The sequence below is a fragment of the Lepus europaeus genome, chromosome 12 (genome assembly GCF_033115175.1).
Source record: "Lepus europaeus isolate LE1 chromosome 12, mLepTim1.pri, whole genome shotgun sequence".
NCBI lineage: Eukaryota > Metazoa > Chordata > Mammalia > Lagomorpha > Leporidae > Lepus > Lepus europaeus.
The window spans coordinates 74,727,051-74,740,018 of record NC_084838.1 but is presented as its reverse complement, the minus strand read 5'-3'; the positions used below and the strand labels follow the sequence as shown (position 1 = coordinate 74,740,018).

General features: G+C 49.7%; 1 protein-coding gene across 8 annotated transcripts in view; it reads left to right on the top strand.

The window, feature by feature from the left end:
• The window catches only part of KANK1 (KN motif and ankyrin repeat domains 1), a 218,780-nt gene extending 206,041 nt beyond the window's left edge, over positions 1-12,739 (top strand). For all 8 annotated transcript variants that reach the window (XM_062208365.1, XM_062208367.1, XM_062208366.1 and 5 more), the window contains 7 exons: positions 771-1,013; positions 2,167-2,254; positions 6,332-6,551; positions 8,869-9,011; positions 9,463-9,663; positions 11,210-11,308; positions 11,828-12,739. In XM_062208365.1, the coding sequence (XP_062064349.1) occupies positions 771-1,013; positions 2,167-2,254; positions 6,332-6,551; positions 8,869-9,011; positions 9,463-9,663; positions 11,210-11,308; positions 11,828-11,890 (1,057 nt within the window). In that variant the 3' untranslated portion in view covers positions 11,891-12,739. The remainder of the gene's footprint in view (positions 1-770; positions 1,014-2,166; positions 2,255-6,331; positions 6,552-8,868; positions 9,012-9,462; positions 9,664-11,209; positions 11,309-11,827) is intronic.
• The last annotated feature ends 229 nt before the right edge of the window (positions 12,740-12,968 follow it).

The following is a 12,968-nucleotide window of genomic DNA, read 5'->3' as shown; positions in this document are numbered from 1 at the left end:
ACATGCAGGGTGGGCTGCTTGCCTAGCCTGCACATGACTGCAAACAAAGTGCAGGGCCTCTCACCTGAAGAGTCACCTGGCCATGCCGTCAGCCCTTTGCTTTCTCAACAGGATGTTTATTAGTTGTTTGTTCTTCTTCTTCCAGTTGGCCCAGGGAAATGGTTAAGCCTGTTTGTCCTCCTACAATTAAATGCTAACTTATTAATCAATTACTACATGGCCTCAGCCAGAAAACAACAGTGCAGAAATAATTCAGATATATATATATATAGTAAAGCACACCACCAAGGCTTAATGTCATGGTGCCTCTTTTCCAAGTCTTTAAAGTTTTATTAGGTGATAATGGCCCAGGAGATTGTGGAGAGCATTAACCAGATGAACTACTGGTTACTTCTTGGGTTTGTTCACCTTGAACTTGATGAATGAATGGTGTAAAATAGGGAAAAATGGGGAAAGAAATTTAAAATGAACACCTTCAGATCTGGTTTCCATGAAGTAAATTTCCTCTTGATTTAAACCAATGTAGAGGTGCTGTAATTTTTTTTTTTAATAAGTAGTATGTGATACCCTGTGGCAACCCAGGTTGTTTCTCTTAAATCAGAATCTATCCAAAACCACCGGGCCCTTAAAAAGACCTAACTTTGAACTTCCAAGTAGAGGGTCTGGTGCAATTTCTAGATTCAGTAAGCAGTTCTTCCCTCGTAGAAAATTCTGTCACTGGATCTGTATGGGCACACTTTGCATCTCCTGAAATCCCAATTGCCACCTAGGTATGAGACAACTTCAAGTGATGATTCCAGCTCAGATGAAAGCTCTTCTTCCGAGTCAGATGACGAGTGTGATGCCCTTGAGTATCCTCCTGAAGAAGAGGAGGAGGAAGAGAAGGAGGAAGACACTCGGGGAATGGCTGAAGGGCACCATGCAGTTAATATTGAAGGTTTCAAGTCTGCCAGGGTGGAAGATGAAATGCAGGTTCAAGAATGTGAACCTGAGAAGGTGGAAATCAGAGAGAGGTGTGGTACACTCCCCTTCCCTCCCCCGCCTGCTCCCATGTGTAATGTACCTCCGCAGTACAGTTGTCCAGCTCAGAGGCCTTGCAGTTGTGTCTGGTCTAACCTGTCCCTGAGCAGTACACACATCTTGTTGGGATACTAATAAACAGAAGTACAGAGCCTCGTAACTCCTCCATCTCTTGTGGTAACAAAGAGAATGGCTTATTATCTAGTCCCTTTGTTTCCTCAAGCTACCATCCATTGAAGCTGCCATCATTTGAACACCTTGCTTATATTTAGAGAGATACTTGAGGTTTTTGGTGGCTAACATAGTTTTTATTTTCACATTTCATCTTGAGCCATTGTATGCATTTTATTGCAGGACCACTGTGTATGTGAGGAACAGTGGTGTGGCCTTTACTAGTGGTCACAGTCACTGTAAAGGTGATGTGTGTCAGCTGACTGTATTGTCTTGCTCACTGAGTACTGACAACACTGCACGAATAGATTTGGGAGGGTATCATCAACAGCAGTTGAAATAAAATATCAAACACTCTGGTTGGCTGAGAACATGAACCTAACAACGTCGTAAGTGATACTTAGAAAACAGAAAAGAGAATAGAAAAGATGGTTTTTCTGAGGTTTTCCACTGTGAGAAATACAAATAGAACATTTCAGAAAACTTATCTAATTTGGCAAATGAAACTTTACATTAAACACAAGGTAAGTGTATTTCCAAGTGTTCTCAAATGCTTACCTACATGGGTTAAAGAAGCGCCAGCTTGGGTTCAGATCTGTGATGAACTCATCAGCCTAATGGATCTCTGGTAAAATGTACCTCTTCACCCCCATTAAGAGTAAGAACATTTTTCAGAACTTAGAAAAGGAGCAAAAAAAACATCATTCCATCAGGTCATAAAGGCCAGACTGTTGAAACTCAAACAAAGTTTCCCTCACGAGAAGAGCTTGAGCTCCGGCTGCAGGCACTGGCTGGCTAGAGCAGCATCGGTCCTCGGTTGCCTGTGGGCAGCGATGCCAACTCTGAGCGCTGAGCACCACCGTGACCTGCCTGTGCTACTGTGTGGACACTTGTCCTTGGACAGGGCATAGGGACTGAATAGAAACAGCTTTGCTTTTGTGGCCAATCATGAGCTTGCTTGCCTTCCCCTTTTAGGTATGAATTAAGTGAGAAGATGTTGTCTGCTTGCAACTTACTCAAGAATAATATCAATGACCCCAAAGCTCTGACCAGCAAAGATATGGTGAGTAACCAGCAGACCCTGTCCCAGCTTGTACAAATTTCCTATGTGGGCACCACCATGGCAGCCAGCTTGGACCTGCCCCCACCCATTGTTGCTTGCACACCTCCCCCTGAACGACTCCTGGCACGCATGCTGTACTGCCTGGCCCCCTGGATGCACTGGGAGCATTCCCGTCGGGTGTGGCCTTGGATGTCCTTTACCTGCCCCTGGACATTTCAGGGGGATGGAGGCATCTGTGAGGTAGACTCCCGCAGACAGAAGTGAAGGTTCAGTGTCGGCACGCACCTTTTTCCTGCACGTTCCACTTTTGTTCACAGAAACTTGTGATCCAAGGAGCAGCATCCTGTTTTTCTACTTAACATGTGTGTTTAAAAGAAACCTATCTGGGCTGAGGTCAGCATTCCTCTTGATTATGAAACTGCATATTATGTTTGGATGTGGAATGCAGGCAGCCAGGGTTTTTAAGCAGAAAAGTGACTGCACTTGTCATTTCACAGCTTGAGAGGTTGAGAAGCCAGTAGCATGGGCGTTTTGGTTGCCTTAGCAGAAGTGAATGGCATAATACAGGATACATAAGTACCTCCATAGCAGTGTTCATCTCCCAGCACTGTCACTTTCTCGTGTTTTTATGTGCAGATTCTTTTCTAGGCCTGACCAACCCTCCAGGGGACAGCAATGTCTTTACTGCATTGTGAAAATGTAGCTTCTTGTTAATTTAGATAGGAGTATGCATGTCAGTCTGCGCATGTCACCAGATTTACAATATTTTATGCTGAATAAAAAGTTGACAAGTGGAGAAAACAATAGATGCTGACAAAGTTACTAGAGGTATGGAATCAAGATGTCAGGACTAAAAGCAAGAGAAGGAATTGCGTAACCTTGGAAATTACCTAGTTTTTTTCATTTTGTTTTTAAATATTGATTTAAAAGGGAGAAGAGGAGATAGATCTTCCTTCCACTGGTTTACTCCCCAAATGGCTACAATGGCAGGGCCCAGCCAGGAGCTTCATCCTGGTCTTTCACGTGGGTGCAGGGGCCTAAATACTTGAACTAGCTTTAGCTACTTTCTCAGGTGTGTTAGCAGGGAGCTGGATTGGAAGTGGAACAGCCAGGACTTAAACCAGTGCCCATAGGGGATGCCAGCATTGCAGACAGCAGCTTAACCCATTACACCACAACACTGGCCCCTGAAAATTACCTAATTTTATAATGTGAAGGCCACGGCTCCAGTGTAGTCTGTTGAAATGTACCAGTGATGGCTGTCACAGCATTGTGCTCTCCCGCCCTGCTCTCGAGTCCTGAAAGAGCACCTGTGTCTGAACAGTGGCAGCTACTCGTCAGTGCTGGGACTAGATGCTACTTAGCTGGAGGGCCAGTCCACTCTTTTTTCTGGTAAAATATATGCTTATGATGTGGCATCCTTTCTTAAAAATTGTGGTGTCCTGTCATACTTGTTTTTACTGTTGTAGAAACTTAGATTCATGAGAAATAGTTGAATCTTGACATTGAATTAGTGTACTGAAAAAGGAACATGGCAGTGACATATACAGCAGGAAGCACCAAATAAAACTCCTGGTTGAGGGGAAACAGAACTGCACGTTGAAATTCATCACTACGAGCCAAATGCTTGGCTTGGGCTACACCCTGGTGACAAATAGTAAAGCCGTGAAATTCGATGCATTTCACTCTTTCCCACTAGGTTTAACCTGCATCTGAAATTGGAGCTTTAGGACACAGGATTTCATAGCCATAGTAAAACTTTTTTTCATTCGGAAGGGATGTTATTACATTTTTTACATCTCCAAATTGCCAAGTATGGTGTCAGTGTAACACGTACACACTCCGTGCTTGCTACAGTTTCTGTTGATTGAATTCCTCAATGCAAAGGTTCTTTCTTTTCTTAGTTAGAAGTCGGAGTCACGGAGAACTCCTCTAAAGGGGCGCAACAGCCTGGACCAGGGCTGTGCCAGGCCGAAGCCAGTAGCCTGGAGCTTCTTCTGGGTCTCCCAGATGGTTGCAGGGGCCCAAGGACTTGGGCTGTCCTCCACTGCTTTCCCAGGTGCATTAGCAGAGGGCTGGATCAGAAGTGGAGTAGCTGGGCCTCGAACTGGTGCCCATTTGGGATGCCATGTTGCAGGTGGTGGCTTTACCTACTACACCACAACACCAGGCATAGTTGTAAAGGTTTTTAAAGTATTGTGCTTTGCAAATAAGACTAGTGTCTGCAAATAATGAAGGACAGAATTAAAAGGGAGAGAATGATCCTGCGTGGGAAGCAGGACACACAGCAAACTCATAGAAAAGCAAATGCCCTAAATAGCACTCCTGCCTCAGAATCAACCCTTGGAGCATTTGGATCTGGCTAAAAGGCCCATGAGAGTCTCACAGGCATGGAAAGCCAAGACACTGTGGCAAAAACAACCTGAATGAAAAATCTCGGTGAACAAGACCCCAGCAGAAAGAATGGGCCATCAAAGAAGGAGGCGCCTTTCTCTGAAGGGAGGAAGGAACCTCCACTGTGATATGGCCTTGACTAAACAAGTTCAGAGTTGGTGAACTCAAGAGGCTTCCCTAGCCTCAAGAGCTCATGGCAAGAGCCTCAGGTGATTACTGACGTCATAAATAAGAGTGTCAGTTGTTAAATCAACAACGGGAGTCACTGTGCACATGCTCCCCATGCAGGATCTCTGTCCTTAATGTGTTGTACTATGAGAGTTAACGATAACACTACTAGTCAAACAGTTCTCTATATCTTGTGCGGGTGTGTGGGTGCAGTCTGTTGAAATCTTTGCTTAGTATATACTAAGTTGATCTTCTGTATATAAAGATAATTGAAAATGAATCTTGATGAAGAGTGAGGTGGGAGAGGGAGTGGGAGATGGGATGGCTGCGGGAGGGAGGGAGGTTGCGGGGGGGAGCCACAACAATGCAGAAGTCGTACTTTGTAAATTTACATTTATTAAATAAAAAAAGTTAAAAAAATAGACAAGGAAAAAAATATTGTGCTGTGAAGTGTGGACATTGAGGTGGTTCCAATGCCTGGACCAGATGATCACATCAGAGCACTGATGACGCAGCTTAGAGTTAGGACCACTGGAGGTTGTCGTGTCTCTTCTTTCTGTATGGTAAGGCCGAAGCAACAAAACTGTGTGAAAGACTAAGCAGAAGAAAGGAATCTGACTAATTTTTTGCTCAGCAGAACCCTTTTTGAGTGACACAAACTATGACTGAGTGGGTATAATCACCAGTACCAGGGAGATAAAGAGATGGAAGTTCTGTGACCTCACCCCCTCCCTTTTCTGTAGAACAAGGACATTGTGGGTTCTGATGTTTTAAAGATGGGCTTTCCACATACTTTGATACATGTTTACACTTTGAAAGAGCAAATAGAGGAGGAGAGAATGATAAAGGTCTATAAAAGGCAGCCCATGAAACAAGCTTTGGAGACATCTCTGTCAGCCGGGCTGCCTGTGCCCAGTGTATACTGAACTTCATGTTGTGCAAGGTTGACCACATCATCCGTGTAGCAAGTGCCACTTCCGTGTGCCAGCAGCCCAGGCACAGAGTGATGCCGGTGATCCTCGTGAGCACTCTTTAATTCCTTCCTGATTTCTATGAAAATTGGAAGGCCGGCACATCTACATAATGAAGAGCTCCAGAATTCAAGCCAGGGCTAACTAAACACTTTATTCTCTTTACAAACACTGTGAAGGAAAGACATTATTCCCACTTCTCTGACTTGGAAGTGGCGAGAGTCAGAATTTCCCCGAGATCCCATACTTTCTATGTGGCAGGGCCCAGCTGGAACCTTGGTGGGGGGACTGCAGCCCCAATGCTCTGGGACAGTGCAGTGCGGCCTCCTGTACAGATATTAGACTAAACTGGATGTGGCTTCAGCTCAGGATGGATGTCCCAATTTGGTGTTTTTGAGAGTGAGCTGAGGGCTCTGGGCAGTTTGTGAGAGCAGATTCTGACAGCCTTCACTTTGACTATAAAAGGCCCGCTTTCTGGACGGTGAGCTAGGTCGCAGAAAGGGCTATAAATAGCAGCACTAACGCCTACTCGCTGTTTTGGCAGCGGTTCTGTCTGAACACCCTCCAGCACGAGTGGTTCCGTGTGTCCAGCCAGAAGTCAGCCATCCCGGCCATGGTGGGCGACTACATCGCAGCCTTTGCTGCCATCTCCCCGGAAGTGCTGCACTATGTCATCAACATGGCAGACGGCAATGGCAACACGGCCCTGCACTACAGCGTGTCCCACTCCAACTTCGAGATCGTGAAGCTGCTCTTGGACGCAGGTGCGTTGGCTGTCCCCTTGGGAACAAAACGGGTGACACACAGTGCAGGTCCCCTTTGGGAGGTTTGGAGCACGTGCCCCCTGCACGGTGGCCGACTTCGAGTGTAGCGTAGCCCTGGGAGTTGCATTCTCTCCTTCCTTCCTGACGCCGGTTTGCTGTCAGGAGGCAGAGTGGGGTTGGCGGGCCAGAGGCCTAGCTTCATCCTGTGTGGTCCTCTCCCAGCCCAGCATGGTCACCGAGGAAGCACCAAGCACCGGGAGTGTTGGTGTCCTGTCTGAACTGTAATAACATGAGCAGAGGACAGTCTACCCATCACTCCCATGTCTGAAGCCCTTTATGTCAAGGATGTGACTGGTGGGAAGTCAGCTGCTCAGTCTACTTACACCAGTGACTCTGCATTCCGATGCCCCAGTAGTACGTATGTGGTAGCACTGCCCGCTGTTCCTCTCCCATCTCTTGAGCCCACTGAGTGACTTCCACTCTGCTGTGGTGATGTTGGATTAACTCAGTGAGGAAATCCTCTTTCCTCCTCTTAGTTTGCCCCTTTAGGGGCTTCCTTGTAGGCGAGGGCAGTTCCAGCCTGGTCCCGACCAGGAACAGAACTGGTGACGGTGTTGTCCACAGTTGGAATTACACAGAGAACTGCATGATATCCAGGGAGGCTGACAGCCAGGTCTCTGGACTACCCCTGAGAAAAAAAGCTTAGGATGTGGAAAATCAGGAGGGAGGCACCGTCTGGGCAAAGGGAATGGGATTCTGTCAGGGAATGGTTTTGTTCATTGCTTCATCTGCGGCATTTTTTACTGCTGACGATTGGAGGTGGAAATTCTGGCTCCATCCAATGTGAACGTAGGCTGTGTCGGCATCAGTGGCGCCGGGAGAGCACTCGTGCTCAGCCGCCTCTCCCTCCACACGCAGCCTTTCCTATGTAGACGTGTGTACTTCTGTAAATGCCATCACAGAGCTGTGTGGAACCTCAAGGAGTGTTTTCATGTGACTTTCTCTTCTTGCTCCTTTATTGATAGAAACATCCTAAACATTCTGAGTTAATTCCTAGTCACTTAAGAAAGCTGCTTCCAGGCAGTCACCATTGCTGGCTTTTCATCAGAAGTTACTAAAAAAGGACTTTTGTTTTTAAATATTTATTTGAATGGCAGAGTTAGAAAGAGAGCATGCATTTCCATCCGCTGGTTCACTCCACAAATGGCTGCAACGGCTAGGATGGGGCCAGGCTCAAGCCAGGAGCTTCTTCCAGGTCTCCCATAGGGGGGCAGGGGCCCAAGGACTGGCACCATCTTCTGCTACTATTCCAGGTGCATTAGCAGGGAACTGAATCCAAAGTGGAGCAGCTGGGACACAAACCTGCTCCCACTTGGAATGCCAACATCAGAAGCAGCGACTTAACTCCCTGCACCACGGTGCCGGCTCTGAAGGATGTCTTGAACACAGGGGGATCACTTCACCCCTGAAGAGTCCTTCAGAACTACAGGACAAGGGCAGGCCCGGTCACTGGGCCTGGTAATCCTGGCAGGTTGTTGGAGGACTGATGGCTTTGGCTAGTGTGGGATAGGACTTGTGCTTCTGACCCTCCCACTCTCTCAGCACAGGGCCTGAGAGCTGAGTAGTGTTTGCAGAAGTGAGGAACCACACACTCAGCGTCTCTGGCGCTCAGCCTTGCCAACCCTTTCACGTGTAGCGCCATCTGTCTTCTCCACTCCCTAACAGCCATTCGTCAACAGTGCAGCATGTGTAGCATCTGTGCTCCTGTCAGTTCTCTGAAGCAGCCGGTACTCGGGACAAGCTCCCAGCTGTTGCATTCCCACCCTGAGTTGTAACATGACAGCTGTAGAAACTCTCTCACTTTCAGACCTTGGGAACTAGGAAATAATTCTGTTGTTCAGCAAAAAAAAACACTTCCTTAAAAGCGCTCCCACTTCCTTCCCAGTTATTCGCTTTGATTGATTGGATTATTTGAAAACGTTAGGGAGGGAGGGAGAGATAGAGACCTTCCATCTGGTGGTTCACTCCCCAGATCACAGCAAGGGCCAGGGCTGGGGGCATGCCAAAGCCAGGAGCTTCTTCCAGGTCTCCCACACGGGTGTAGGGGCCCAACCACTTGGGCCATCTTCTGCTGCTTTTCCCAGGCACATGAGCAGGGAGCTGGATCCCAAGTGGAATAGACGGGGCATAAACTGGCACCCATATCAGATGCCAGCATTGCAGGCAACAATGTTACGCACTATACCACAATTCCACCTCCAAGTTACACTGTGGTGTCGCTTCACTGGCCTCTCCCTGAAGGAACCGTTTCTTGCAGATGTGTGCAACGTGGATCACCAGAACAAGGCGGGCTACACGCCCATCATGCTGGCAGCCCTTGCCGCGGTGGAGGCGGAGAAGGACATGCAGGTCGTGGAGGAGCTGTTCGGCTGCGGGGACGTCAACGCCAAAGCCAGTCAGGTGGGCGAGCTTGCGTCCCGGGTTTGTGCTGCACACAGGCTTGTTGCAACCATGCACAGGCATCACTGTGCACTAGCTGGCCAGCCCACCCCGAGTCTGTGTGCTGCCTGGTGGTCCCAGCTGACCAAACATGCCAGGAAGATAAGGGCTTGGGTTTCATGGTGTTTTCTGTAGAGCTGGCAAGGAAACAGGAGTGTCCCCGACCTACACCAGTGCCAGCTGCTCCCAGCTTGATTTCCAAATGCCTTCTCAGTTTTCTAGCCCTTGTTGAGACGAGACCAGTCCTCGGCCTGACGTGTACACTCGGTGATCTTCCATAGCTCTCAGGAAGCAGGTTTCTCACAGCCTGCCCCCAGCCCACCCCAAATCATCCCAGGTCCCATTTCCCCTCTGTCATCATGCGCCTGTCTGCCCACAGCGTGTCTCATGGCTGGGTTCGTTCTTCCCACAGGCGGGGCAGACGGCCCTTATGCTGGCCGTCAGTCACGGGCGGATAGACATGGTCAAGGGCCTGCTGGCCTGTGGGGCTGATGTCAACATCCAGGACGACGAGGGCTCCACAGCTCTGATGTGTGCCAGCGAGCACGGGCACGTGGAGATCGTCAAGCTGCTCCTGGCCCAGCCGGGCTGCAACGGGCACCTGGAGGACAATGTAAGCCACCAGTGTCGGCCAGGGGAGGGGAGCACAGGTGCCTCTGGCTCCTGGGGGAGTGGTTTTCCCATGGGCCAAGGCCAAAGACAGGGAGAGAAACAGACCTCACCCTAAAAGCTACAAAAGGTCACTTATAGTTTAGTACCTTTTAATAGTGGGGTTCTCTGATTCAGAGAAGGTACCTTTTTAAATTTGAAAGACCAAATGACAGAACTGTCCTCTCTGCTGGCTCACTCCCTGAATGGCTGCAATAGGGTCATGCCAGGCCAAAGCCAGCAGCTTTGTCCAGGTCTCCGCTGTGGGGAGCAGGTCCCAAATACTTGCACCTGGGGAAGCAGCAGATGATGGCCCATTAGCAGAGTGGCCAGACCTCCAATCCAGTGGCTTGAGTCTGCTGGGACAAGATAGCCAGGTCACTGGTCTGTTTAGAAATACAGGTGCTGGGCTGTGGCATTCGGTCACCTAGGGGTCTCTACTATCCTGGGCTCTCCCATTACCGCCTTCGTCTCTGCTCTCAGATCACCCCTGGACTAGGAAACATTCAAACAAAGACTCCTCTGTGTGTGTCCAGGCTTGTGAGCAGAGAGGCAGAAAGCACGGGAGCTGGCGGGTTGGGTTTGAAAGTTTGTCTCTGTGGTCCACAGCTTAAACCTGGCTGAGGTAATGGGGAAAACCTCCTGCTGGGCCCTACCCAGCCAGACACTGTGCCATGGAGGGAAAGTGAGTGCCAGATGAGTTTTGGTCTTTGCGTGTTTGCTTTTACCTCTCTCCTGCCGCAGGCCAGCTTAGACATAGCGGACCAAGCGGTCACAGAGGCACAGTGGCTGACAGCCTGGCTGCCCCAGATCATTTGCCCACTTCTTCCCCGGAAAGGAGTAGGAGCGCAGCTCAGCTCCCAGAATTCAGTATGGGAGGAGAGGACAGTGTGGTTCGAGCCACCTCCCACTGCTCATGCTGCACAGATGACAGCAGATCTGTCCCAGGCCACCTGGGGCCTCAGTGTTCCTGTACGGCCATCCGACTCCCTGCCCATTTGTGTGCCTCAGAAGCATTTTCAGGAAAGGGCTCAGTGTTTCTCCCCATACATTGCACAGATTACAGGGATGCGAGCCGCGAGCCGCGCTAGCACTTAACGTACACGTCCCTGTAGCAGGCAGCAGAGGCAGTTAGGGCCGTAGGGTCACAGCTCAGTCTCCAAGAGCAAGGGGAAGAGGTCCTGGGACAAGGGCGGGTTCTTCAGACGCACAGCACGGTACTTGCCTGGCACTCTGTAATTAGAGAAGGAAAGCACACGAAGGTACGCTTCTACCCCACTGCCCCTTCTGGTGCGCGGGATGGCCAGGGACACCCTTGTCACGTGCAGCCACATCACTGAGGACCCAGGGGCTTGGCCTAGAGGGGCAGAGACGGGGTGGGGCCTCAGACCCCCTCTCCTGAGGTCTGCCAGCCCCCCTGTGGGGGGGCTTCCCCCCGTGCTGCGCAGTGTCACCTTCTGGCTGGGTGCCTGTTTGACCAGCCCACCCTGACTTGTTCCTTCTGTCCTAAGGATGGCAGCACCGCACTCTCCATCGCCCTGGAAGCGGGCCACAAGGACATCGCCGTTCTTCTCTATGCCCACGTCAACTTCGCCAAGGCCCAGTCTCCGGTCAGTGTTGTGCACCTGGCCCTTGGAACTAGGCGGAAGTCCACCAGGCCAGCGGGCCCCCTGTCTCGGGGAGTGGGCAGGAGACACAGGTTTTATGTTGGTGCTGAAAATGGAAGTTTCAGTCTGGAGCTTAAGAGTGCATCCTGTCAGCCCCGCCCCGGAGGCCAGGAGAGCTGAGGGTGGGCTTGCTTGTGTTCCAAAGTCAGATGCCCGAACCTCCTCCCATGCCCGCTTCTCCTCTGTGCGGTTACTCACAGGACACATGCTGAGCCCAGGGATACGGGGCAGCCTGTTCTGGTGTTGCTCCTTACACATGCAGTGGGCACCCTGTAGATTCAGTTCACTCAGCACGAACAGCACTTCCCAGGCTCTGCCGGGCCTTGCTGCGGGTGGGCCTCTGTCCTTGACTGTGGCTCATGGGTGGCCATCAGAAGTAGTGCACACATGCAGTGCCTGCATTGCAAGTGACATCTGAGGTCGTTTATTAACCTCTGGTTCTTTTCCTTTCCTGGTCTCCAGGGCACCCCAAGGCTTGGAAGGAAGATGTCTCCCGGTCCTGCCCACCGCGGCTCATTTGACTGATTACATGCAAAAAGCCCTCCACTTCCATGCCACCAGTAAGCTGCTAATTGTTCCTGTTGGGGTGACAGATTCTGAATGTACGTGTATTGTGCCTGAGCTCACCAGCACCCAGAAGCGTGAAGCTGAAGGAGGAGACGGAAGCTTTCGCAGCACGCCGGAGGCCGCGCTCTCTCGGTGCAGGTCACATGGCCCCTCTCTGTTGCTGCTCAGTGTCTGCTCTGTTACGTACGGTAACCTGGATGGGCGACTTTCCTTCCTTCTCTCCCCGCTCCTCACTGCAGGGATGTGGCAAGTTCTCCACCAATATTTATACTTACTAACTGTGCAGCCACTGTGAGGCTCTTCAGAAATGCCGTTCCAGGATGAACTGGGGGACTCTACTTTTGCCTTCATGATTTTGAATTAAGGAACTTGAAATGACGTGGATCATCCACACTGCGGGTCGGCGCTGGTAGTTTCTGCTTTGAAAATAAAATTTACGAAAGGAAATGTTCTCAGTCGGTTTTATCGAGGTGGAGGTATTCTGTGACTTTTTATATAAAAGCTATATATGACACAGTATTTTCAATTTTATATTTCATAGTAACACAAGTCATGAAGAAGTACCTGTAACATGACCATATTTTTATTAATAAACGCAGTATCTCATGACAAATGCTGAATTGCATCAGAGGAGTTGGCTCTGAGTCACCAGAGCAGCGCGGTGTAGGTCTCTGTATTTATACATTTCTTTATACCATGTCACATGGACTTTGGTTCTGTATGTATTTAAACGTTTGAAGTGCCTTAGACTCTTGCCATATTTTCCAAATAAAACTTGCTAAAGCCCCTTTGCTGGCCCATGTCTGATCTCTGGCGGCTGATACCAGGCGAGCAGGAGGGGAGGGGCTGGCCTGGGGCTGGAACACAGCTGGGCTGAGATGCTTTTCCATTTCCACAGTGTGGCCGCTGACCCGGGCTGTATATCAGGGGTTGAGAATTAAGACCTTACTAGAAAGACAGGTCATCTCCCAGGGGAGCACTGACGTCATGCTTTTTAGGAGCAGAAGTGCCAGTCCAGGATGCCAATTTTGGGCAC